Genomic DNA, 24,024 nt, shown 5'->3' with positions numbered 1-24,024 from the left:
GGGCGAGGGGCAGGGACCCTGTAGTACTGGGGGGGGAAGGAGGAGAGGAATGAGGCGGTGTCTACTCAACACCTCTTTTATTCCCAACACGATAAGAAACACAAATCTTAAGTACAGCCCCCTGCCCCCCCCCCCCCAGCCACAGGGGCATCAGGCCTTGCTGACGGCTTTGCCCTGGGTGCGCTGATACTCCTGCTGCAGCCGCGCCAGCACCTCCCGCTGCTGCTCCGACTTCTTCTCCAGCTCCTGCATCTGCTGCTCGTAGCGCTTGCTGGGGGGGAAGGGGGGGGCAGGGTCAGTTTGGGACCCCCGATCCCGCCCTGCCCCCATGCTCTGGCACCGCCCCGCCCCTCCCCCGCAGCACTCACATCTCCGCCCCAATGTAGTCCAGGCGCTTGCTGACCGTGGCCTTGGCCTCATCCATGTCCTGCCGCACCAGCACGGGCCCGATCAGCTTGAAGATGGTGTTGGTGCTGTCCAGCAGCTCCAGCTCCTGGCGGACGCGCGGGGCGTGAGAGGGGGGGATGCTGCGGGGGGCGGGGGGGGGAGGGGGCCGCGCTCACCTCCTTGACGATGTTGTTCTCCGTTAGCTGCGCCTCCAGCTTCTGCCGCGCCGACACCGACTTGCTGAGGTCTGGGGAGAGGCGGGAGGGCGGGCGGCTGTGGCGGCGCTGCCCCCGGGCAGGCACTGCCCCCCCCAGTCTCGGCCGTGGTGACCGGCCCAGGGCACCCACCCCCTCCCGCAGCGCGGGCACCGGGGGCGGCAGGAGCACAACGGGGGCGGGCCAGGGGGTGTCCCGGGGGGGCGGTACCTTTCTGGAGCTGCTGGTACTTCTCGAGCTCACCCTGCAGCTTCTTCGGCAGCGGCTCCGCCATGGCCGCGGCTGGGGCTGCCCTCCAGTGCGCCTGCGCGGGCCCGGCGGCTCCTGCTCCGCGCCGCTTCCTGCCCGGACGTGCCTCCCACGCCCCGACGCACTTCTGACGTTGGCGCGGCCACGCCCCTCCCCGCGACTCCCGCTTCCGGTCCGCTCGCGTCGCCGCCGGGCAGCGCCGGGCCCGGAGTCCCGGCCGGGACCGGGTCAGTGAGCAGCGCCGCGGGGGGGAGGGCCGCGGCCGGGTGACTTCCGCTAAGGGCGGGAGGACTTCCGGTGGCCGGGGCGCGGCGCGGCCCCAGCATCACACGTGCGCGTGTCCGTCTGTCGTGCAGGCTGCGAGGGGCCCAGGCGTCATGGCCCTGCGCTGTGGCTTGGCCCGGCTGCGCCACATCCTGGCACGGCTGCTGGGCGTGCTGGGCGTGCTGGGCGTCCTGGGGCTGCTGGGGGCCGGGCATGGCGAGGAGCTGCTCTCCTGGATCCTGCTGCCCCTTCTGGGCACCGCTGCAGGCGGGGACCGCGACACCAGTGTGGCCCCTCTGGTGCTGCTTGGCCCCAACGACTTAATGCTGCCCAACACTGAGGCCTGCCAGCCCCGTGCCCCCTTCCTGCTGGTGCTGGTGGCCAGCGCGCCTGCCCATGTGGGGCACCGCGAGGCCATACGCAGGAGCTGGGGGGGCGCCCGCCGGGCCTCTGGCTACCCCGTGCGCACGCTCTTCGTCCTGGGGCTGCCGGACTCCGGGGCGGAGCAGGCGGCGCTGGAGCGGGAGGCGCAGCAGCACGGAGACCTGGTGCAGGGCCGGTTCCACGACACCTACGCCAACCTGACCATCAAGACCTGCATGCTGCTGCGCTGGGCAGCCGCCCTATGCCCCGGCGCTGCCTTCGTGGCCAAGGTGGACGACGACATCTTCCTGAACCTGCCGGCGCTGGCCCACCACCTGGGCAGCCTTGCCAACCCCCACGGGCTCTACCTGGGCCGGGTGCACTGGTGGGTGCGCCCCAACCGCGACCCCCACAGCCGCTACCATGTGCCAGTTGCGGTCTTCGCGGGTGCTGCCTTTCCTCCGTACTGCAGTGGGACGGCCTACGTGCTCTCAGGCGACGCTGTACGGCAGGTACTGGTAGCCGTGCCCCATCTGGTGGCTGTGGGGCCTGAGGATGTCTTCGTGGGGCGCTGCGCTCACCGCGCAGGCCTGGCCCCCACCCACACCGCCCGCATGGGCGGTGCCATCCGCCTGTCACTGGATGCTTGCTGCTATGGCCAAGTGCTCTTCAGCATCCATGGCGTACAGCCTGCCCAGATGGGTCATGTCTGGGGGCTGCTGGGTGGACATGGCTGGGGGGAGGGGCCGGAGGAGCCCACTGGGCTCTGCACCCTACTACAGTGGGGTCTGGGGCTGCTGCGCTGCAAGGTGCTGGCTCTGTTTGAGAAGCTGTGATAAAAAGGTGGGGAGGGGGACCTGGGTTTTCTAGAGAGAGGGTGCTGGGAACCTATGGAAGCTGGGCTCTCCCCTAGCTCTGTCAAGGAGCAGGGGCTGGGGGTAGGGGGGCGCCCAGACACTTGAGTTCTCCCCCAGTTCTGGGAGGAGACGGCCTGGGGGTGGGGGGTTAGGGTAGCAGAGGAGCCTGCACCCCTCTGTTCTCTCCCAGGGCTGGGAGGAGAGGGGCCCAGATGTCGGGGCGGGGGGGCAGGTGAGTTAGGGCAGGAAGCTGGATGCCTGGTTTCTTTTCCCACTCTGGGAAGACATCGGTGCAGGGGTGCAGCGCAGGGTGGATGTAAGGGGATTAGCTGGGATACAGGAAATGCACAACTCGCAGGGCGGGGTGGGCACCTGGAGTCCTGGGTTCTGCATATGATGTTAACCTCTACCTCAGTCACTACCTCTTGCTGATCCCTAGTTGGGGGGGGGGGGGGGGGGGGGGGGGGGAAGGTTCAACTCCACCCACCCCCGCCACCCCCATTCAGTCTGTGAGCCCCCTCACATGGATCCTACTGCACTGGGGGTTGGTTTGCTATGGGGTGAAACCCCCCACCTCCAAGTGACCTCAAAAGACCCCTTGGAAAACTCACAATAAAAGACTTCACACCCACCAGCTTCTCCTGGTAAAGCGTCTGTGCATTTGGGGGCAGAGAGGGCCCTGTCTGTGTGCACATCCATGCCTGTGTGTGCATGCGTGTGTATTTATGCAGGCCATCTCTGCAACCCCTGCTATGGCAGCTCATCCCCCTTCCCCTGGCCCAAACAAACAGTCAGGGTAGATGCACAGATGGGCAGATGGACACCCAGGGATGCAGCTGGGATGGCCCAGGTGCACCCAGCCTCGATGTCACCCCACCCCTGAAAGCGCCCAGGTCCATCCCAAACCAAGACCAGGCAGCAGTAAGTTGGTGAGCTGCTTTAATACAAAAGGAGGGCAGCAAGGGAGAGGCGATAGGGGGTGCTGGCTCCTGGCCCCCATGGGGGGTAACTCTTCCCCACCTGGGGGCTATTTCTTGAACCGCTCCAGCGCCGACCTCTGACCTGGGGTCACAACCTTGGGTGACTTATGCTGCTGCTGCTGCGGTTGCTGCTTCTGCTTCTTCTCCTGGCTCTTCCGAACACTGGCCTGGGGAGCAGGGGAGAGGGGGTGAATAGTAATGCCCTCTGCAAACAGCTGAGTGGGGAGAAAGCTAGGCCCCACCCCCTGAAAGCAGCAAGCTAATGGGAGGGAGGGGGTGGAGCTCTGGAAGCCAGGGTGGAGTGTGGGGTACAAAACCTGATCTCCAGGTGGACAGCAAGTAATAATTTGGGATAGGAAGTGGAATGCTAGTTGGGGGGGGGGGAGGGTAAAGGCTGGTCATGGGGATAGGGAGGAAAGCAGGGTGAAATGCATGCAGACGGGGACAGACTCACCCGCTGCTCCTCATGGGCCACCTTCCTCTTGCGCCGCAGGAGCGCTCCTGCCCCGCTGCGCCCCTTGGCTCGGTGCCGTGGCTGGAACTTGGTCTTGGCCTGGGGGTCGAAGCCCTGGGGGTCCAGAGAAAGAAAGGAGTGAGCAACCAATGCCCTGTCTCCCACCAGCCTCTCACAGCGCTTCATGGCGCTGCCTCCAGCCCCACCCTCTGCCCCCAGCAACCCACAGCACAGATCCACCCCCGCAGGTACTCACCAACCGCTCCACCTGCTCCTGGTGCTTCTGCTCCATGCTAATGGTGTCGACTTGGCCCAGCTGCTCAGGGTCCAGTGTGATCAGCTCTGCTGGGATCTGCCAGGGGGACACGGGGAGGTCAATGGGACCCACTTCCCCCTTGCTATGCACGTCCCCCACCAGGCTTGGGATTGTTCCTGCCCATGGCATCACCCCTGCATATTCCAAGGCAGAAGCCCCTACCCTGCTGAGTCCTCCTTGCCACCCGCTTGTGTCCAGGACATTACCTTCTCCAGCAGAGCCTTGACTTCCCACTCCTGCCGCTGCTTCCGGCTCCGGAATGGGTTGTTTTCCAGCGCATCGAAATTCGCCTCCCCGCTCCCTGGCACATGGAGGGGAGGATACAGGGTATGAGGGGAATGCAGGGGGTGCTGGCAGGGGGTCCTTATCCAGCATGAGGAGAGTGGTGAAGTTGGGGGGGGGGCTTTACCCAGCAAGGCGAGACTGGTGAAGCTGGGGGGAGGGTGGGGGGGGCCTTAGCCATCATAAAAAGACTGGTAAAGTTGGGGGGTGGGTGTGGGGGAGTACAAGGGGCACTACATGGCTGCAGGGTGGTCCTTACCTGGCACAAGGAGACTGGTAAAGCCAGCGCCATGGCCCACACCCAGCACGTCCTCAAAAGGGCAGAAGCGCAGGCCATGGGCTGGCCGGGGCAGCGCATGCTGCAGGTGGGGCTTGCGTGGCAGCTGTTGTGATACATCATGATATACCTGGGGTGGCACACAGGGTGTGGGGAAGTGTTAGCATCCACTGGGAAGGAGAACAGTGTCCGGGTGTGTGTGGGGGGGGGGCTGGTACCTGGACAATATTGCCAGTGGTGGCAGCCAGGAGCCCGCGCTGGCTATAGGCGAGGTGGCCAGCACCCGTGGGCAGCACCAATGCATGCAGCGGCTGGTACGTGCGCAAGTCGAACACGCGCAGCTGCCGGTCCAGCCCCGCTGTTGCCATGTACCTGTGGGGAAGAGGCAGGGGGTCACAGCCAGCCCAGTCCAGCAACCAGGCCCTGATGGCCCTGGCCCTGCCAAGGTCTAAAGCAGAGGCTGGATCCCACTGCAGAAAGGGAGAACCCACCGCCCGCCCACTGAATCTGTACTCCTCTGACCTGGGGGGAAATTCCTTCCCAACCCCAATGCAGCACTAGGCTGACCTTGGCGCAGGGGCAAGACCCTTTAGCTAGAAGCCCCCAGGGTTGAGTCCCAGCAGGAACATTGGCACAGCCCAGTCACCATCCCTAGCCTGGGCTGCATCCAACATCCATCGCCTCTGGGGAAGGGGCTAAAAAACCCCTGACATACACCAACAGGGGAGGAAAAAAAAATCCTTTCCCAAAGCCCAGGAAATCCCCATTGCAGGACATGGGCATGGTTATGCCTAGATCATCCCCAAGCAGTGGTTGTCTAGGCTCTCCTTGAACACCTCCAGCAATGGGGAGTCCACAGCACCCCTGGCATCCCTTCCACAGCTTTTCTGCTCTAACAAGGAAGAAACATATCCAGATCTCCAAACTAAACCGACTCAGCAGCAACCTCAAGCCATTGGTCCACATCCTCCTCTCTGCAGCAGGAAACGAGGTGCTTCCCCTCTCCTTTTCAGCAGCCCTTTGTGGATATGCAGGCCCCTCTTCAGTGCTTTTGGCCCAGCTCCTTTAGCCTCTCCTCATAGGATTTGCCTTCCAAGCCCCAATCATCTCTGCTGTCTGCCTCTAGACCCTCTTGAACTTCTCCATGGCTTTCTTAAAACATGGAGCCCAAAACTAATCACAGTGCTGTAGGTAAGGCCCAACCAGGGCTGGGCAGAGAAGCGCCATCATCTCTCGCGTCTGACGCAGGATGTTCCCATCCATCAGGGGCCTTTCCTCCCGCTGTGGTTCATTTATGACCTTTCCCTACTATCTCTGTCCCTCTGATTCTCCAGGCTGCAGCTCCCCAGCTCTGCCTTTCTACCTTTTTCACAGCAGGTGCCAAGCTGGCCCTCTCCCCATCCTCCAGGACCTCAATAACTAGGTAAATATCATGACCAAGGTGATGAAATCCCCCTACCACTTCCTTCAGCCCCTCCCAACCCTTCTGGGGATCTCCCCACCAAACCATGACCCTAACTGTCCCAGGCCCCCAGGCATGAAGTCTGGGCTGCCCCCAGTCACTCACGTGCCACTGTGGTCCACAGCCAGAGCCCGCACGGCCCCACGGTGACACAACATCTTCACTAGTGGCTCCTTAACAGTGGGACTCCACAGTGTCACCGTGCCTGGGGGGCACAGCACAAGGGATTAATGAAGCCTATCCTGTATTCCCCACCCCACCACAATACCAAGGAGACAGCCAGCAGCTCCCTGCATTGGCCAGGGGCTCCAGGCCTGGCAAGGGGAAAGCAAGGCACATATGCACATGTATACGTGCATGTGCATGAGTGTCCAAGGCGGGGGGGAACCATGTGAGCAGCAAACTGGGGTGGTGGGCTTTCAGGAGCCCTGCAGGTGGGGGAGGAAGGGGTGTCTCTCACCATTGCTGTGTCCCAGGTGGATGATGGCATTGGCTGGATTCTGCCCCATCACGCCCAGGCGCCCCCCTCGGGTGCAGATCGTGGCCACTTCCTTCCCCACTGAGAAGTCCAGGTACTGCAGGAATCCCGTCTCGCTCTGGGGGAGATGGACATGGGTCAGCTCAGCATGGAGTCCCTTCCCCACCCCAAACACAGCCCTTGCCCCCGGCCCACAGCTGGGGTGATGGGGGGGCGGGGGCAGTCACTGAGACATGGACAGGCCCAGCACTCGCTAAGTGGCAGAAATCCCAGCCAGGAGCCTAGGCATCTGGGCCCTTCCCCAACCCTCCAGCCTGTACTCACAGCAGTGGCTAGCAGGAAGTGGTAGGGCAGCAGCTCCATGCGCAGGACGCTGTGGAAACGCCGCAGGCAGTTCAGCTCCACGCCCTGGTTGTCGTAGACGTATAGCCAGCGCCGCTGCGCCACCGCCAACAATGTCTCTGTATGCAGCCACCTGCAGGAGAGGGGGTCATACGTATGGGACACATGCCACAGGCACTGCCCAACAGCCTAAGCCATCCTGCTTCCCTGTGCTTCCTGGGAACCATGTTGCCCTGCCCCTCCGTCCCATACATGTGTGTCTAGGTGTGTGCCACACTCACACTACATCAGCGATGCTCTCCATGACGTTGATCTCACACAGCAGGGTCTTGCTCTGCCAGTCCAGTGCTGCCACATGCCCATGCCGGCCACCCAGCAGCAGGTGCCTGGGATTGGGGCGGGGGGGCAGAGGTGAGACAGCAGCATCCTACAACCCCTCCCGCCCAGCAGGGATACCTCCAGCCTGATGCCAACCCCCCCAATATTACCTCAAGCCCCCCTCCCCACCCCACTCACCGGCCAGGGCGGGTGTAGTCCACTCGGTAAGGCCCAAACTGTTCTAGTGTCAGCTCAAAATGCTGCAGGAAAGTGGGGGAAGGAAATGTGGTTACACAGACCCACCATGCTCCCCACCTCCAAGGCAGTTCATCCCCTCCCCTCAGCCCGCTGCCTCTGACCTTGGCAGCACTTGCGATATCCACGGCTTCAGCAATGTCAGCCTGGGCAATGGTGCAGGTATCCTCACCAGGCTCTGCCTCCAGGAAACTGCATGGCGGGGGACATGGAGATCACAGCCTAAGTGGGGGGGTACAGAGGATGTCGAGGTGGGGGATGGGGGTGGGCAGCTTGTAAGACAGGAAGAGCCCACGTGTTGCCCTTCCCACACCCACCTAATGTGATCCCAAGCATCTGCCTGAGCTTCACAGGGTTCCCATCCCTGCAGCTGCTCCCTGGTTACTGGCAGGGAGTGTGACCCTGGCCCCAGAGGGAGCGGGCAAGGCAGGGGCAGTCACCTCTGCTCAAAGGGGAGGGGGTGAAACATGGGGGAGGAGAGCAGGTCTCCCAGCTTTGGAAGCGTAGAATAGCAGGGTATTTACCCCAGCCCTGGGAGGACAGAAAGTTGGCAGCGTGCTCAGGGGGGTATTTACCCAGGCTCCTCAGGCAGCAACAGCTCCGCCCGTGCCGCTTGCTGGGCTGCCAGCTCCATCTTGTTCTCCATTGATGCAAGGCGCCCCCGCAGCCGCCCACTGGACACCTCCTCCTGCAACAGACAGGCACGCCAGTGGGAAACAGGCTCAAGCACCTGTGCCCCCAACTCATCCTGGTCCCAGCCCCCTTTCTCCAGCCACCCGGTCCACCCCCGCCTGCCCCCCAAAACTCACCAGCTTGGATTTGCGCCCGCGCTGGAATTTCTTCACTTTGTGCCAGGAGATGGGTGCGGCTCCAGGAAACGGGTCCTGCTTCTGTGGCAGGTGGAGAGGGACCGACGACGAGGCATCAAATTTGGCCCCTAACTCTGAGAGGCAGCTGCCCCCCTTGGACTGTCTCCCAGCCCCCCAAGACCCCCCCCCATGGGTAACAGCCACCCAGAAGCCCTCACAGATGTCGGACCATACCCCAGAGATCCGCTTCTTGGCTCCTGCTGCCCGTGCTCCCTTCTTGCCAGCTGCTGCGGACCCCTTGACCCCCTTCTTCACAGCCACTTGGGACTTTTTGACCCCTTTCTTGGGGACCCCTAGGGACTTCTTGATCTCCTTCTTGGCAGCTGGGGAGCCCTTGATTCCCTTCTTGGCAGCTGCTCGGGACCCCGTGGCCCCCTTCGTCGAAGCAGGGAGGCCCTTGACCCTCTTTTTCGTGGCTGCCAAGGGGCCCTGGGCCCCAGGCCCCCCATCCCGAGGCTTCTTGGCGGGAGGGTCAGCATCAGCTTCCCAGTAGCGCCGCAGCTTCTTCTTCTGCAGGGAGACGCACACACGGGGGGCTAGCAGGGAGGGGGTAACTGGGGGGTCACTCCAGATACCGGCTCCTGCCCCAGGGAAGAGCGCCCTCCCGCCCCACAGCACGGGTGGGGGGCAGATCTGCCCCAAAGGGGCGGGAGAGGCAATTACCACCCAGGGCAGGAAAGGGTTAATTGCCCCCCCGGGGAAGACGCGTTATTCCCGCCCCCCCGTGTGGGAACTGCCCCGACCCCGGCGCCCGCGAGGCGCTGGACGCCCTACCCCAGCCCCGGCGGCGGCCTCCATCCTCCAGGCCGGGAACCACGTGCGCTCTCCAGCCGCGGGGCAGGTGCTTCCGGGTATCGCACAGGCAGCCAATGAGAGGACGAGGCGGCCCAGCCGCTGGCCAATCCGCGAGGGAACGGGCAGGTTTGACGCGAAGCCGCGGCTCTGCCATCTTCAGACAGGGAAGAGGCGCGGCCGCGGGAAGGGGCGGGGCCTGGCCAGGAGCCGAAGCCAGGAGGCGGCCATCTTGGAGGAGGGCAAGGCCTGGGCTTGCAGGTCGCTGCAGGGCGCGTTGGAAGGGTGGTGCACACTTGGGAGGTCACGGGCTACACTGGTGAGGGCCCAGGGGCTGGGCACAAACACTGGGGGTGTCACACATGGACCCAGGTGGGCGCGGGGAAGCTTAGCTCAGGGCACACACAGTGGCGAGCTCCCGCGCGCAGCCTTATGCTTCACTAGTGAAGTCAGGAGCCCCGGGAAGACTCCTGGTGCCCCAGGCAGGCCCACCTCGCCCACAGCTGGCAGCAGAGGTCACGTCTAGTCCAGCCCCCTGCTCACAGGAGGACCAGCCCCAACTCGATCATCCCAGCCAAGGCTTCGTCTACCTGGGCCTGGTCTGTGTTTGGGGAAAGGCTGGTGTTAACCCTTCCCCTGCGGGCCCAGGGGCTGAAGCACTGGAGTCTGCCCAGACCCTGCTGGAAAGGCCCTGCCCTGCCCCAGGCTGCTGCATTCAGGGAGGTGAAACCCATTTGTATCTGATGTTCCCAGGAGCAAGGAGCCATGGATACCGGGGACCTGGGCGGGAGCTCCCAGGAGGAGGTGACTTGCGCCGTGTGTTTATAGACTGTTTTAGGGATCTGGTATCTGTTGAGTATGGGCACAACTTCTGCCCTACCTGCATCAGCCAGTAATGGGGGGAGGCAGAGCTAAATACCTGCTGCCCCCGGTGCAGGGAAACGGCCTCACAGAGAAACCTGAGGCCCAACAGGCAGCTGGGCAATGCTGGTGAGGCTGCAGGCAGGGAGGGAGCCTGGAGGGGCAGCGCGTGTGTGGGAGGTACCAAGAGGCTCTGAAGCTCTCCTGCCAGGAGAACGAAGTCCCCATCTGCATGGTGTGTGATAGATGCCGGGTGCACCGAGCTCACGCTGTGGTTCCCATCGAGGAGGCCGCCCAGGACTCCGAAGTGGGTGTAGCACAGACAAAATGTACAAGTCATTTTGTACTGTAAGTGTGTTCTGCTTTCATGGTACTGTGTATCTTGTTCATGCTGTCATATTTGCTGTATCTTGTGCCTTTGCTGGAATTGGAAGGGGATCATGTCCCTTCTCTCTGTGTGTCCAGACCATCATCGTCTTAAGATTCCCTCCAAGGAACCTGTGGAACCAGTTTGGCCACTTCACCAGAAGCACTGACCACCTTTGAATTGATTGGTCTGCATTAGCAGTGTTCAAATGATGATGCTTCTGATTGGGACCCTGTAGTGATGTCAGAAATGTTATTTAAGTTTCAGACCACCTGGGTTGAGAGGTCTCTTTTCCTCCTGGATCCCCAAGAAAAGTTGAGGGGGAGGATGCTGGAAAGCCTGCTGGGACCTGAGGCCAGGTGGCACAGAAGATATGGGTTCAAATCGGCATAGCTGTGTGGGGTTTGGACTAGGAGTCCAGGGCAAGAGCTAATAGCACACCCCACAGTCACCCAGGCAGCAGCAGAGATCAGTGCTCCCCAGCAGCTCACTGAAGTTGCATCAACTAAACAAAGGGCCCTTTGCAACGCAGAGGGAGACAGCACCCCGAGATGACACACTCACGTTCCCGGGGACTAACCTCTTTTGGGTCGAGACTCCCCCACTCTCAGACTGCAAGGCCTGGGTCAAAGATTCCCCAATAGGGGTAGGGGTACTACACGGTATACTTTGAACTTAGTGTTTTTAACTGTATTTTGTGTTTTGGCGTTTGCCTCTAATAAATCAGGGGTTTATGTCCATACTGCTTGCAAGGGAAAGGTTCTTTGTTTCTTTGGACACCCTTGTGATTCACTTTGTGTTTCCCAGGTAGTCTGGGTGGGGGCTCAAGCTGAGGTAAAATATATTTAGTACCCCCAAATTGAACCCAGCCCTTGTTGCTGCCCACCTTGTTGCTGCCTGGTAGAAGGGTTACATAGCCAACAGCTGTCTGGGACCTGGAAGTCACAGCTCTAGCTGCTCTGCAGTCAGGCAGTCCCCATGTGTGTCTGATCAGCCTGGACTAGAGCCAGGAACTGCCAAGAATGGGCACAGGCATGTGGCGGGAGACGGTGATTGTGGGGAGGGACTGGGCAGGTCTAGCCTCTCTGGCCACAGTCTGCCTGGAGCTCGGGGCACTCGCTCTGGGGGTCAGAGCTGTGGGCAGCGCTCACACAGCCTTGCTCTGCGCAGGGAGGGTTTTATTGCTGGGCAGAAACCAAGGGCCCCAAACCAGGCACCAGAGACATGTCCTGTGTTTGCAGGAGCAAATCCGGAGCTGCCTGGAGTGCCTGAGGGGAGCAAAGAGAGGAGCTGCAGGGCCTGAAATGCCCCTGGGAGCAGGAGAGTGAAAGGCTCCTGGCAGGTGCCCAGCACGGGGTGGGGGGGCTGCTGCTGCTCTGTGTCTGTGGCGTTGGGCGAGGTTTGGGGTCAAATGAATACTTAAGAGCTCAATCTACTATTTCGCCTAGTGTAAATCAGGAGTGCCAGCACTGAAATCAAGGAGGATCCTTAGGGTTTACACTGCCATAAGAAGAACAGCGTCTGGTCCTGCATTATGGATGAGTCGAGACAGCGCTGTGCTCTCAGGGCCCTGTCCTGCAAACCCCTGGGTCATGCGGGTCCTGCTGCAGCTGGAGTGCTGGGATGTCTGGGGGCTGTGAGAAAGTTCCCTCTTGGACTGGCAGGGTTGCATCCCCCCAGAAATGCCCTGGGCTGGACTCTGTGGGGTGGGAATGAGGTGTTCTCTGCAGCCTGGAAAAAGCTCAGGGCCATCTCCCCTGAGTCTCCAGTTCCCTGTTCTTCTTCCCCCGTTTCCCACTTCTTCTACCATGGCCTTGCCCTGCCTCTGCATGGTTCTGCCCACCCTGGAAACAGACAGAGGTGGAGAGGCGGCTGGCTGTGCTCAAGTGTGAGGGGCTGAGCCAGCTCCTGGCTGAACATGAGTGTGTCCTGCTAGCCTAGCTGGGAGAGCTGGAAATGGAGTTTGTAAGGAGGAGGGAGGAAAATGCTGCCCGCCTGAGTGCTCTGATCATGGAGCTGGAGGGGAAGTGTCAGCAGCCGATGCCTGAGCTCCAGCAGGAGAGACTGGGTCAAATGTGCCCCAGTGCCCAGGCCAGAGAGGCGCTGGCCTCTAAGTCCCAGGGAGCTCCTAGGTTGATGCAGGGTAGGGGGTGCATTGTGGTGCATGAGTTACCTCTCAGCTCCATGTTCTTGGGGAACCCTGGGACAGGATGCAGCCTGTCTGACTCGCAAAGAATTTCCCCCCTCCCCACCTCTACCTGAACAAGAACTGATTGTGAAAGACAATGAAGATACAGTGGGAGACGCACCCAAAGCCCTCCAGATCTGGGTGACAAGAGTGAAACAACTGCCCTAGGACTCATTTGCATCTGAGATGGAACCAGGTGACCATTCATTTAAATGGAAGATGTACAGAATACCTGAAGCAAAGACTGCAGTGAATTCTGGGATCAGAGTAGCAGGGGAGCACTACATGATGGGGAATCTGTGCTCCCAATGCTAATCAACCCACACTTACACACACCCAGCTCAGCATTTATCAGACCAATTCTAATGTGGATTTACAAAGGACTCCCCCTGGCCCCACCCACACACACACACACACCCCTCATCTAACCAGACCTAAGCAGAAGTAAAGTTTAATAGGCTTCTTCGGCTGTACGTTCCCCGGTCCCACTATGGGAGGCCTATTTAAACTTGATTGGCTAAAACTCAGTTGCCAGGTTAGGGAATGCTGAGGCAAGAGACGGAGTCAGCAGGGGTATGGGCAACATTTGAACAATGGTAAAGGGTTCATCACAGTGTCCAGCCCTTTGGAGCCCTAACCACAATATTGTCATACTTTCCTGGGATGACTGATGGAAGTCCTCCTCACAAAGTTTATGAACACTTCAAGTAATCAATCCTTTTTAGTAAGATCGGGAAAAGTCATGCTAAGCTGAGGCCTATTGACAACAGGTAAAAATACAAAACTTTGACGCTGCAAGCTATTTGTTGTTTCTGAAGAAACAATGAGGTATCCCATCCAGTGTATCATCTACCCATAAGAATTTCAAGCTGCCTCCTAAGTGTCCGGTTACTCCTTAAAAACTTATGTTTTTCCTGGTTATCAGTCAGTTCCTTGAGATGTTCCAAACCAAATAACCCTTGTCAATAGAAAAGACAATGATTTACACTATTAAAACAATGCTTTGAAGAAGCTGAACTGAGGTTATAAAAATCAGTTAAAAAAAAAATAAAAAGCAAAGTTGTGCTTCAAGAGGAGAAATCTCTCTGACACCATCCGCTGTTGTTCCTGAGAAGCTGGAAGAAACAGATTGTCTCTCTTCAAGGACTGTGCTAAGAACTTCACCTGTCAGCATTGCAACCTGAGTGCCTTCGTCTGGTGAGACCCCAGCTCTGTCTCTCTGTCTTGTCTCTTTTCTCTCTAGGCATAGATTTCTGAACCTGAACTGTATTAGTTAAGCTTGAGCTAAGTTTCCCCAAATACTTAGTGAACCCAGGGTAGCATTGTAACTGTTTGTGTTTGTTTTCCTTTGCATAGCTATTACTACTAGTACCATTATATATTTCACATACTTAGCAATAAATAATTTTATAGTTAAACTGGTGGTAACTGGGTGTATTTTTCCTTCTTTACTTTTCCTTTCCCACTTGCTCTGTAGCAACACTTCTTTTACCTAAGCTAAAAATCCCTGTGAAGCTGAGAAATACTTTGGGGTCTGCTCATCAAGAGGCTAACCCTACCAGGACAGTTAGGACAAAAGACTGGGATGCACTGAGTTTGAAACACATAAGGGGACCAGCTTGTACAGGCTGATTAACCCAGTTTGGCTCAGACGTGCCCTTATGAACTGAATGCTGGCCCGTGAGGGTGTCAGCTGGACACCCAGCCGGATGCAGAGGTCTTCTGTTCACCTGTGTGCTCGTGTCTGACTGCAGTGTATTGCTGCTCTGATGAACTGATTCCTGGCATATGAGGGTGTCAGCCTGTCCATGCTGATCAACCCGGCTGGGTCAGGCGTGTCACATTAATCTGTGTGTGTTTGTGTGTATGACTGATTTGGTGACTGGAGGAACCCAGCCCCATTGAAACTGAGTCCTGCAAGGTAGCTCTGCTGGGGGGGGGGGAGGACTTGCAGAAGGGAGAGATACAGCTCCGTATAGAAACAAGTAACACAAGCAGCACATTAATAAAATTACAAAGACCCTAGAAATGTATCCGTAATAAATAAACACACCCCAAAGTAATGGGCAAATCTGGTAACACATGCAGGGCCCCAGGACTGGAGCTGCAGGGAGATGGGTTCGGGCAGTCGGGGAGGTAGGGGAGGGTGGTGAAATGCTGTTCCTGTTCCTGCTCTAGTCCTGTGTCCCTGAAGAAGAGTAGGTGTGAGAGGGGCTGTGCTCCTGGTAGCACAAGGAAGGGCTGCGCTGGGCGGTGACAGTGACTCTGTTCTGTGTCTCATCCCCTGCAGGGTGGTGGAAGTGCTGTGAGCAGGTATGGTTGAGTTTCATTTTGCCTCTCTTCTCCCATTTGCTCAGACAAGGCTGCAGCCTCAGCCATCAGCACCCACCTGGTCCTGCCTCCTCCATCCCTGTGGCCCTGGGGTTGCTGCTGCCACTCTGCAACCCAACCAGCGTAGGAGATTCCCCACAGCCTGGGGCTGAATAAGCCCCTCCCTGCGGGGGTCCTGGCTGGGACCTGGCCTCTAATGGCTGAAAGTCTCAGGGGGTTGTAGAGAGAGAGCCAAGTGTCTCAGCCCAGGCCCCAGTGGGACAATGCCTGTGGATAGAGACCTCACCAGGGACTGGCTGTTTGGAAGCCGAGAGTGAAACTGCGAAGCAGCTGGGCCTGGAGAATGGGGCCAGTCCCAGGAGCAGCCACTCCGTCCCAGAGGGGCCTGTGGTCAGGGCACATGTCAGGGGATCAGGCTGTCACTGCCTGGTCTGCATTTTCTCTGCAAATGGACCAAGGCCAGGGTCTGTTAGAGGTGTGAACATCTCCACCCCTACAGAGCAGTTCTCTAGGCAAAAGCCCTGGGACAGACTCTATTATGCCAGAAACCAGTTCTTTCCCAGTACAGCTTTTCCCCTGACACTGGTACAAGCCGTACAGGGCACAGCGCTACTCTGCTGGTGTGAGCTGTGGCTGCACAAGAAGGGCTTGCTGGTTCAGACCTGCTGGAATAGCTCTGTTTGAAGCCTTCTGAGTATCAGCTTCACCTCCCAGTGCCCCGGGCTGGGAGTCAGCAGCCTGCACCAGCACTGACTGCCCTGTCCACAGCTCCCACCTATTTCCCTTTGCAGCCTCGAGGGAGTGGGAGCTTCTGGTGGAGGAGTGAGAGGAATAATTACCCTCATGTCTCTGCAGGGCCAAGGAGGTGACTCCTCTGTATCCAGTCCCCAAGTTCCTTGATCTGGAGAAGGAATCCAGGATTTCCCTGGGGAGGAAGAAACTGCAGGAGGCTCTGATAGGATCCCTGGGTAAGGGGCACTTCCAGGGGCTCTGTCTCATAGATTCATAGATTCATAGATGTTAGGGTCGGAAGGGACCTCACTAGATCATCGAGTCCGACCCCCTGCATAAGCAGGAAAGAGTGCTGGGTCTAGATGACCCCAGCTAGATACTCATCTAACCTCCTCTTGAAGACCCCCAGGGTAGGGGAGAGCACCACCTCCCTTGGGAGCCCGTTCCAGACCTTGGCCACTCGAACTGTGAAGAAGTTCTTCCTAATGTCCAGTCTAAATCTGCTCTTTGCTAGCTTGTGGCCATTATTTCTTGTAATGGCCATTATTTCTTGTAATGGTTCTGGGGTAAAAGGCAGGGGAAGGGAAGAGGGTGCTGCAGGGGAAGCTGTGGAGCTGGGTTATCGGAGCCCTTGTGTGCATGTTCTCAGAGGACCAGAGCTGGGCTTAGAGGCCTGTGCCCCAGCCCAAGTGGCCCAAATCCTGGGAAAGGGGTGCCTTTGCTGTACAGAAGTGTCCTGTGTTTCACTCGCTCTGGGTTTTGCTGCTTGATGCTCAGATCCTGACACTTGGAGCTGGGACTGGAGCCAGAGGGGGCAGTCCCAGGGGGAAGGGGCAGTCCCAGCCCAGACGGGGGGGACATGCACAGGGGGTTCACTTCTCAGAGGAGTTTGTGCTGGTGCACGAGTCCCAGCCTTGGAGCATTCCCAGCAGCAGCTGCCAGCGGGGCCTGGGGATGGCTGAGGTGAATTCCCTGAGCAGCCCTAGCCAGTCCTTGCAGGGAGGGTTCGGCCGGATTATGTAGCTCCAGGAGAGCTGTTCTGAGAGGAAAGGGCCATTTCCTGCCCAGCCCTCCCTGGCTGCACGCTGGTGCTCAGAGGGACAGTGCCGTCCCCCTGCACCAGACCCATGACAACACCAGCTGTGAGGGGCTGAGCCCTGCGGGGCAGAAGGGCGGGTGGGGGTTTCCTTGTGGAGCGTTTTGGTTGGCTGGATGTGATATGTTACCACAGATGGATTCAGAGCTGGATCCTCAGTGCCCTGGGCCTGCAGGGAGGATGTCTGATTGATCCCTGCTGAGTCCCTTGGGCTCTGACAGCGTGTGCATTAGTCCTGGTCCTCATCAGCTCTGTAGGGGAATGGCAGCACCTGGGAGAGCCCTGGGACTTCTTAGCATCAAATTGACATCAAATCCCCTTGGTGCCTCTGACATCAAATATTGTCCGGCCTGACATCAATCCCCCTGGTGCCTCTGCCATGATGCCTGGATGTCCCCACCCAGCCAGGCCCATGGCCCCCTCCTCTCTGGTCCAGGCAGACGGGGCAGGATACAGCTGCTGCGGGGACCCTCCTGGGGGGTGTGCCAGTTCTCCCTGGCCGCTGCAGGAATGCGGGGCCAAACACTGCAGCCCTGACTCCTCCTTGCCCCAGCTCCCAGGCAGCCCCAGGGGTGGGGACATCAGAGTTTGCCCCAGGGTCTTTGAACTGGGTCCTGCTGCAGTGACTCTGCTGTGTGAATTCTCACCTCTTTCTGCTGGTTGATTCCAGGATTCAGAAGAGCCCGAGGACATGCAGGTGAGTGACTGCTTCTCATATCAGTGACCCCAGACCTCTCCTTTTAGACAGCTTTGTTCCCTGTGGCCACTTCTGCCACCATCATGATGCCCCAAAATGAGCTTTGTTGCTGTGACCAGCAAGAATAGCTGCATCCCTGCTGCTTTCTCCCTCTGCTGCCCCCAGCCCAATACATTCTGTATACACCGGGCCCTGGACAGGGTTGGTCTCTGGGCCATGATAGACTCCAGGCCTAAGGGTGTGTTGGGATCCTGAGTCCTTCCCTTTGATGCCATCTGAGCCACAAGTAGCTCCCCTTGCTTCAGTCGGTCTGTTCTGTCTGTGGTGCCCACACACTCAACCAGAGCCCAGCAATCCCATGAGCCTGCCTTGGGTAACTTCTGCCTGTGTCTGAAAGAGTGCTAGGTCCATCCTTAAGAGACTTTGATGACTCAGATCAGCTCTGTAGTGGAGATGATCTCCGAGGCTTTCAATGAATGAGGCAGGCTCTGCAGGGAAACCTGGTGTGTCCCACTCTTCACATCCATGCACACACCCAGCCCTGCGGAGCGGTCACCATCCCCTTGTGGGTCACGAGACTTGAGCATGGGGAGGGCCTGCCTTGGGTCAGTCTGCCCCCAGATGGGGTGTGAGTTCCAGCCTTGCAGGGATCCCTCAACCCTGCCCTGGTTCTGCCTCTGCCTGGTTGTGCAGAGCAAGCTGTTACCAGATTTGCCCGTCACTTTGGGGTGTGCTCATTTATTAGAGGTATGTTTCTGGGGGTCACTGTAATTCTATCAATGCGCTGCTTGTGTTATTTGTGTTTCTGTATGGAGCTGCATCTCTCCCTTCTGCAAGCCCTCACCCCAATGGAGCTATCTTGCAGGACTCAGGTTCAACAGCACTGGGTTCCTCCAACCGCTGCATCAGTCAAACATATGCATGCACATACACACACAGATCAACAGGACATACCTGAGCCAGGCTGGGATATTTAGCATTGACAGGCAAGCACCCTCATATGCCTTGAACTCTGTTCATCAGGGCAACAATAAATGCAGTCAGACACAAGCACACGGGTTAACAGGGCGCATCTGAGTCAGGCTGGACTATTCAGCATTGATAGGCTGACACCCTCATGTGCCTTGAACTCAGTTCATCCCTTATTTCAGCAGGACAATAATGAGTGCACTTAGACACACATACACACATGCTACTGAGTACGTCTGAGCAGGTTGGGTCCGATCAGCACTTTCAGCTGATACCCTCATGCGCCTCAAAACTCAGCACGTCCCAATCTCTTGTCACAATGGTCCTAGTAGTAACCCCCCGATGAGCAGACCCTGCTGTAGTATTGGGCATTACTGGGGTCTTTGGCTTAGGTAAAAGAAGCGTTGCTGCAGAGAAAATGGGGAGGTCAAGGGGAAGAAAGAGTAGGTGAGGTTCACAGAGAAAGTATAGCTACCAATTTGACCATAAAAGTTATTTATTGCCAGGTATATGAACTTATGATACCAGTAATAATAGCCATACAAGACAGAGCCAAATAAACAATTACAATATTACAGAGTTTCAATTAGGTTTTTGGGGAAGTCTAGCTTGAGTTTGATTAGCAAAAGTCTGGTCTAGAAAGCTGTTCCTGGAGTAAGAGAATAAAAGTCGGGTCCGAGAGAGAGAGTTGGGGTCTCGCCACTCAGCAAATCTTGAACCAGTCGAGTTTCCCAGGCTTTGTTGGAGCTGGCAAACAGGCAGAGCCCTTAGCATGATCAGTGGTGAGAGTCCAGGCAGAAAAGGAGTGGAGCTGGTGCAGCGTTGGATCCAAGCACCAGGACAGACACTTGAGCTTGGGTAGGGGTTTTTGTAGAGAACTAACAATGGCTCAAGGGAGAACACAAGGTTTGTTTAGGGGCAAACAATGGTTCATGTGCTGGATAACAGGAACTGATCAGTCCTGGCTATGGGTGGCATCACTCTGAGGGAGCTCACAATACAGACGGGCAGATTCAGTATTTTGGATACCAATAACACCCTGTGCTGCTTGCCCACAAAGCCATGCAGGCGGCTGTGGGATGGTAGTGCAGGGTGCAGTGGCAGAGTTGCAGTGGCAGCCTCCATGTGCGAACCTCCTGTCAGGCCAGCCGGCATGTGTGTGGCCCACAGAGTGGCACCCCTGCCAATAGGAGAGTCATTACTAGAATTGGTCTGATAAATGCTGAGTTGGGTGTGTGTAGATGTGGGTTGATTAGCATTGGGAGCAGGGATCCCCATTGTGCAGTGCTCCCCTGCTTCTGTGGTCCCAGAATTCAGTGTGGCCCTTGTCTTGGAATCTCTGTTTTCCATCCTGAATGCTGATGAAGGTGCATGCCTGTCCCCCCTCCCATTTAAATGAGTTGTCACCTGGTTCCATCTCGGATGCAAATGAGACCAGGGGAGTTGCTTCACTCTTTTCACCACGGATCCGGGTTTTCTGTTTCCCACAGAAAAACGGAGAAAGCCATGGATTCCCTGTTTTTATCGGAGAAAACGCAGGATGGTGGTGGGATGGCTGCGTGCTGCCTGGCCACCACCACGCTACCACTGCCGCCTGGCAGCCAGCTGCACAGCTCTGGGCACGGCTCCGCGGCAGCAGCGGGAGGTTTTGGAGGCAGCAGCTGTCATCGCTGTCACAGGCCTCCAGGTAAATGGTATCGGCCACCGGGTGTGAGCCCCCTCCCTCCCAAGCCCCTATCCCTTGCCGTGGCTGCAGTTGGCCATGCAGCTGTGCCATGGCCACATGCCAGCCTCCCTTTCCTCCTCCCTTGGGCAGGCGGCCAGGTGGCATGTGTGCGGTCCACACGTGGTGGGCACCATCACACTGCACCCTGCATCACTTGCCCACAAAGGCCCCTGCAGAGGCGCACCCCTGCCCTCACCCCTGGCCCTGCTCCCAGCTGCGATGTGCCGCCTGGGGCTGGCAGCACCCCCCGCTCCCTCAGCCCCCAACCATCTTCCCCATCCTGCGCGACAGCCCGCAAACCCCACTTACCTCTAGGACCCAGGGGCGAAGGGCATGGCTCCATGGTGGCAGCGCTTGTCTGCAAAGCCCCCCCACCCTGCCTGCAGCCACTGCCCTGCACTGCCGTGGAGCCGTGCAGCCGGTTGCGGGGCATGCTACTGCATGCAAGCCCCCCCTTTCACCCTGCAGCCAGGTGGCATGTATGTGGGCCGCACACGGTGGTTGCCACCGCGCTGCAGTGCCCTGCGCCACTTGCCCACAAAGCCATGCAGGTGGCCGTGGGATGGGAGTGCAGGGCGCAGTGGCAGAGTTGTTGTGGTGGCCTCCGTGCGCGAACCTCCTCTCAGGCCAGCCGGCATGTGTGTGGCCCACAGAGTGGCACCCCTGCCCTCATCCCCTGGCCCTGCTCCTGGGAGTGGACACAGGGGCACACTCCCCCCCTTCTTGATCTACCCCCCAGCACCTTTCCTTTCTCCCGCCCTGCCCTGCCCTGCCCCACCCCTTCCCCCACACACACTTACCTGCTGGGCCGGGTGTCAGTGTCTGTGCCTGCATGTCTGTGTCTGTCTGGGGGGCTGTTGTGAAGGGCATCAGGAGGGCTGTTGAGACTGGGGGCTGGGGCGGGGCCTTTCATTTTAATCACAGATTTTGGGTTCTTAATCAGAGAATTTGCAATTTTTAAGCAGAGAAAACCAGGATCCCTGCTTATCACTCTTGTCTGAAGGGCTTTAGGCGCATCTCCCACTGCATCTGCCTTGTCTTTTGTAAGTCCTTCTTCTGATCAGTTCTTGTTCAGGCTTGGGGGGCGGGGCGAGAGTCTTTTGTGAGTTGGACAGGCTGTGTCCTGTGCCAGGCTTCCCAAGAACACGGAGCTGAGAGGTGACAAAGCGGAGTGGAAGGCACAGGGGTTCCCGGGGCTCTGGGAGCAGTGCACATGCTGGGGTGCCCAGGTGCAGCTGGAGCAGGTCTGTGAAACTCTCAGTCCCGGAGGGAGAAACTGCTCTGGGCAGGCAGTTCAGGCTGGAGCTGTCTCCATCTTCAGTCTAGTTGTTGAGCTGGAGGAAGTCAGTCCGTTTCTAAGGGACAAATGGCAGAGTAGGTCATGGGGACAGAAATGAGGGGAAGATATTTTTCACACTGATGCTCTGAAAAGACCCCCCAGCCTACCCGCCCTCCCCTGCCTGCCCTTCCTGGGGTCAGTCATCTGGCGTTTCCTAGGTGTACATTAGCACAGGTCTGAAATGGCCCGTGATTTCTGCCCCAAAGTTATTGCTTCTCGGCCTCTTGAAGGCTCAGATCAAGCATAGTCTATCCTTACCTGGGGGAAATACTGGGATCACCACAGTGACTTCATAGTCGCGCTTGGGAAAGACTGCTCTGTTGGCATGGGGTAGTACTCATGTACGTAATGCATAGTTAACCTTGGCTTTATGCCCACTTTATGGAAATGGGAGACTCCTTCCTAGCTTGCTCCTGGGGCCTTATGGCTAAAGGCAAGCAAAACTCGGAGGCATCCAAACCCCAAGCCTCTAGGCATGGGCCTGCAAGTAGGATGCTTGCCAAAGGATTTGGAAACATCTGAAGCCGCAGGTGGGGTGGAGGATGTTTGCTGGTAGTAGGGCCACTTATGGTTCTGGACTGATGGATTTGGAATTGATTTGGCCAATTTGGCTTGGAACATGAAAAATTAAAAAAACAAAAAAGCTGCCCCAAAGTCACTTAAATGTGCTTGAAGCCCATGTCTAGCTTTGCAGTGGGGGGATGGTCCATGCAGTAGCTCAGTCCCATGGATATAGTCGACACGTAGGGAGGGCACAGGGGGGCACGTGCCCCCCCCTCCCCCCACCAAGATTGGCCACTGTCGCTCCCCGCCAACGCACCCACTGGCAGCTGTGGAGCGGTCCCCGCTTGCCACCCACTGCCGTGGCCCGCTTGGCCCACACTCACTGCCACCGTGGCCACCTGTGGGTGGTCCCTGCTCGCCAACACCAGCGCCACCGCCTGCTGTTGGTCACCATGCCCCCCAGCCTCCAGGGGCACATGTTGTTCATTCCCACGGGGATGGGAGCATGCAATAATCTGAGGGCAGGAGGCCCCTATCCCAGCCGTGTCCCAAACCCTGTCTGCACGTGGTGTCCTTGACCCAGTGCAGCTGTCCCAGTATAGAGTCCTAGAGCAGGTGCACTGCCTAGGAACTGAGCCTTGCTCCCAGTGCAGGGGGAAGGGGCAGTCAGTTGGGAAATGGCCCCTCCATGCTCTGTGGCCCCAAACCCATTAGCAATGGGCCCTATTCACCTGTGTTTAGTTCCCCTTGTTAATGCTCCCCACTGCCCTTCTCCCTTCCCTCCCACATCCAGTGAGTCTTGGCCCTGACGTCTGGGCTGGGCTGGGCTGTGTGAAGGAAGGAGCTGGCTGTGGGGCTGCCCTGGCTGCAGTTCTGTGCCCATGGGGCTGGGGACATGGAGGGTCCCAGCTGGGGCAGAGCAGGGCACCAATCTGCTGTTGGCAGCAAACCAAGTGACCCAGACCACAGAGCTCCCTAGGCCCTGCCTCTGCTCATCCCTGCCACCCCCTTCTCCCAGCGCAGGCTGCTTTCTGCACCCCTCTGCTCCCTGCTGTCTCCCAGCCCCCAGCTCTCCCAGCCCCCTCCCAGCCAGCCTCACTGCCTGCACCTCTTCCCAACAGCGCCTGTGACACCATCTCACGGGTTTGGCACCCAGCCCTCTTGCCCCCCCACAGCCCGCCCAGCTGTGCCACTGGGGCCAAGCAGCCCAGCCTGGTGTCAGGGAGGGGCAGGACATGGACCTGCTGTTATGACTTATGTCATGTCCCTCCCTCTTCTCAGGGCCTGACCTGCCCCCACTCCCTGACACTTGCCCCTCTCCTCACCCCTCCTGGGTCCGGCACCTGTCCCTCCTGCCCCCACTCTGCCCCAGGGATGAAGAGTCTGGGTGGGAACGTCCCACTCTGCCCCCGGGGCCATTTCCTGTTCTCCCTGTTTCCCTTGTGGGCAATGGTGATTTCCCAGTAGGGACTGACCCGTGATTCCTGGGGACGCAGTGAATTCCCCATGATCTCGGGGCCCCGCCTGCCCCGGCCCTGACCCATGACTCTCTCCCCAGTGGACATGACTCTGGACCCAGACACGGCTCATCCCAACCTTGTCCTGTCTGAGGATTGGAAATGTGTTAGTGATGGAGACACACGACAGGATCTGCCCAACATCCCTGAGAGATTTGATTTTTAGCCCTTTGTGCTGGGCTCGGAAGGGTCCACGGGCAGGAGGCACTACTGGGAGGTGGAGGTGGGAGACGAGACAGAGTGGGCTCTGGGCGTGTGCTGGGCGTCCGTGCAAGTCACATTCACACCTGACTGGATACTGGGCCGTGTGGCCGTGGGATGGCACCTACATGACCTGGACCTTCCAGCCAACCCCTCCCTGTGCGTGTGCGGCCCAGGCGCATGAGGGTTTTCCTTGACTATGAGTTGGGCGAGGTCTCATTTTAAAACATGACTGACAGGTCCCATCTCTTCACTTTCGCTGACTCCTTCTCTGGGACCCTGCACCCGTATTTCTAGCCTGGTCACCATGAGGGGGGCACTAGTGCAGCTCCCTGA

General features: G+C 58.5%; 3 protein-coding genes and 1 pseudogene across 3 annotated transcripts; 2 read left to right on the top strand and 2 right to left on the bottom strand.

The window, feature by feature from the left end:
• Positions 1 to 60: 60 nt before the first annotated feature.
• Positions 61 to 1,067, bottom strand: PFDN6 (prefoldin subunit 6). Its single transcript, XM_006271685.4, has 4 exons — positions 813 to 1,067; positions 564 to 634; positions 369 to 493; positions 61 to 271 (listed from the first exon to the last, which is right to left on the bottom strand). Exons 1-4 carry the CDS (start codon positions 874 to 876, stop codon positions 151 to 153), a joined length of 381 nt encoding a protein of 126 aa, XP_006271747.1. The 5' UTR covers positions 877 to 1,067; the 3' UTR covers positions 61 to 150.
• Positions 1,068 to 1,228: 161 nt separating this feature from the next.
• On the top strand, positions 1,229 to 2,314 carry B3GALT4 (beta-1,3-galactosyltransferase 4). Its single transcript, XM_014597603.3, has one exon. The coding sequence runs from the start codon at positions 1,229 to 1,231 to the stop codon at positions 2,312 to 2,314; it is 1,086 nt and encodes a 361-aa protein (XP_014453089.1).
• Positions 2,315 to 3,257: 943 nt separating this feature from the next.
• Positions 3,258 to 9,237, bottom strand: WDR46 (WD repeat domain 46). Its single transcript, XM_006271718.4, has 16 exons — positions 9,143 to 9,237; positions 8,543 to 8,878; positions 8,309 to 8,389; positions 8,075 to 8,187; positions 7,604 to 7,691; positions 7,443 to 7,504; positions 7,208 to 7,312; positions 6,909 to 7,059; positions 6,567 to 6,702; positions 6,212 to 6,311; positions 4,863 to 5,016; positions 4,627 to 4,774; positions 4,292 to 4,386; positions 4,026 to 4,121; positions 3,770 to 3,883; positions 3,258 to 3,482 (listed from the first exon to the last, which is right to left on the bottom strand). Exons 1-16 carry the CDS (start codon positions 9,164 to 9,166, stop codon positions 3,363 to 3,365), a joined length of 1,923 nt encoding a protein of 640 aa, XP_006271780.2. The 5' UTR covers positions 9,167 to 9,237; the 3' UTR covers positions 3,258 to 3,362.
• Positions 9,238 to 17,426: 8,189 nt separating this feature from the next.
• On the top strand, positions 17,427 to 24,024 carry LOC132243767 (E3 ubiquitin-protein ligase TRIM39-like; annotated as a pseudogene).

This window comes from Alligator mississippiensis, chromosome 11 (genome assembly GCF_030867095.1).
Source record: "Alligator mississippiensis isolate rAllMis1 chromosome 11, rAllMis1, whole genome shotgun sequence".
Classification (NCBI taxonomy): Eukaryota; Metazoa; Chordata; order Crocodylia; family Alligatoridae; genus Alligator; species Alligator mississippiensis.
Note: the sequence above shows the minus strand (reverse complement) of the source record. Positions and strands in the feature narration are given on the sequence as shown.

Excerpts from the sequence above, each read along its gene's own strand:
- PFDN6 (XM_006271685.4), bottom strand. The coding sequence starts at position 876 with ATGGCGGAGCCGCTGCCGAAGAAGCTGCAGGGTGAGCTCGAGAAGTAC. Across the intron at positions 635-812 it reads GTACCAGCAGCTCCAGAAAG|ACCTCAGCAAGTCGGTGTCG; the intron begins GTACCGCCCCCC and ends GCCTCTCCCCAG. Across the intron at positions 272-368 it reads GACTACATTGGGGCGGAGAT|CAAGCGCTACGAGCAGCAGA; the intron begins GTGAGTGCTGCG and ends CTTCCCCCCCAG.
- B3GALT4 (XM_014597603.3), top strand. The coding sequence starts at position 1,229 with ATGGCCCTGCGCTGTGGCTTGGCCCGGCTGCGCCACATCCTGGCACGG.
- WDR46 (XM_006271718.4), bottom strand. The coding sequence starts at position 9,166 with ATGGAGGCCGCCGCCGGGGCTGGG. Across the intron at positions 8,188-8,308 it reads GCGGGCGCAAATCCAAGCTG|GAGGAGGTGTCCAGTGGGCG; the intron begins GTGAGTTTTGGG and ends TGTCTGTTGCAG. Across the intron at positions 7,692-8,074 it reads TTGCTGCCTGAGGAGCCTGG|TTTCCTGGAGGCAGAGCCTG; the intron begins GTAAATACCCCC and ends CCCGCCATGCAG.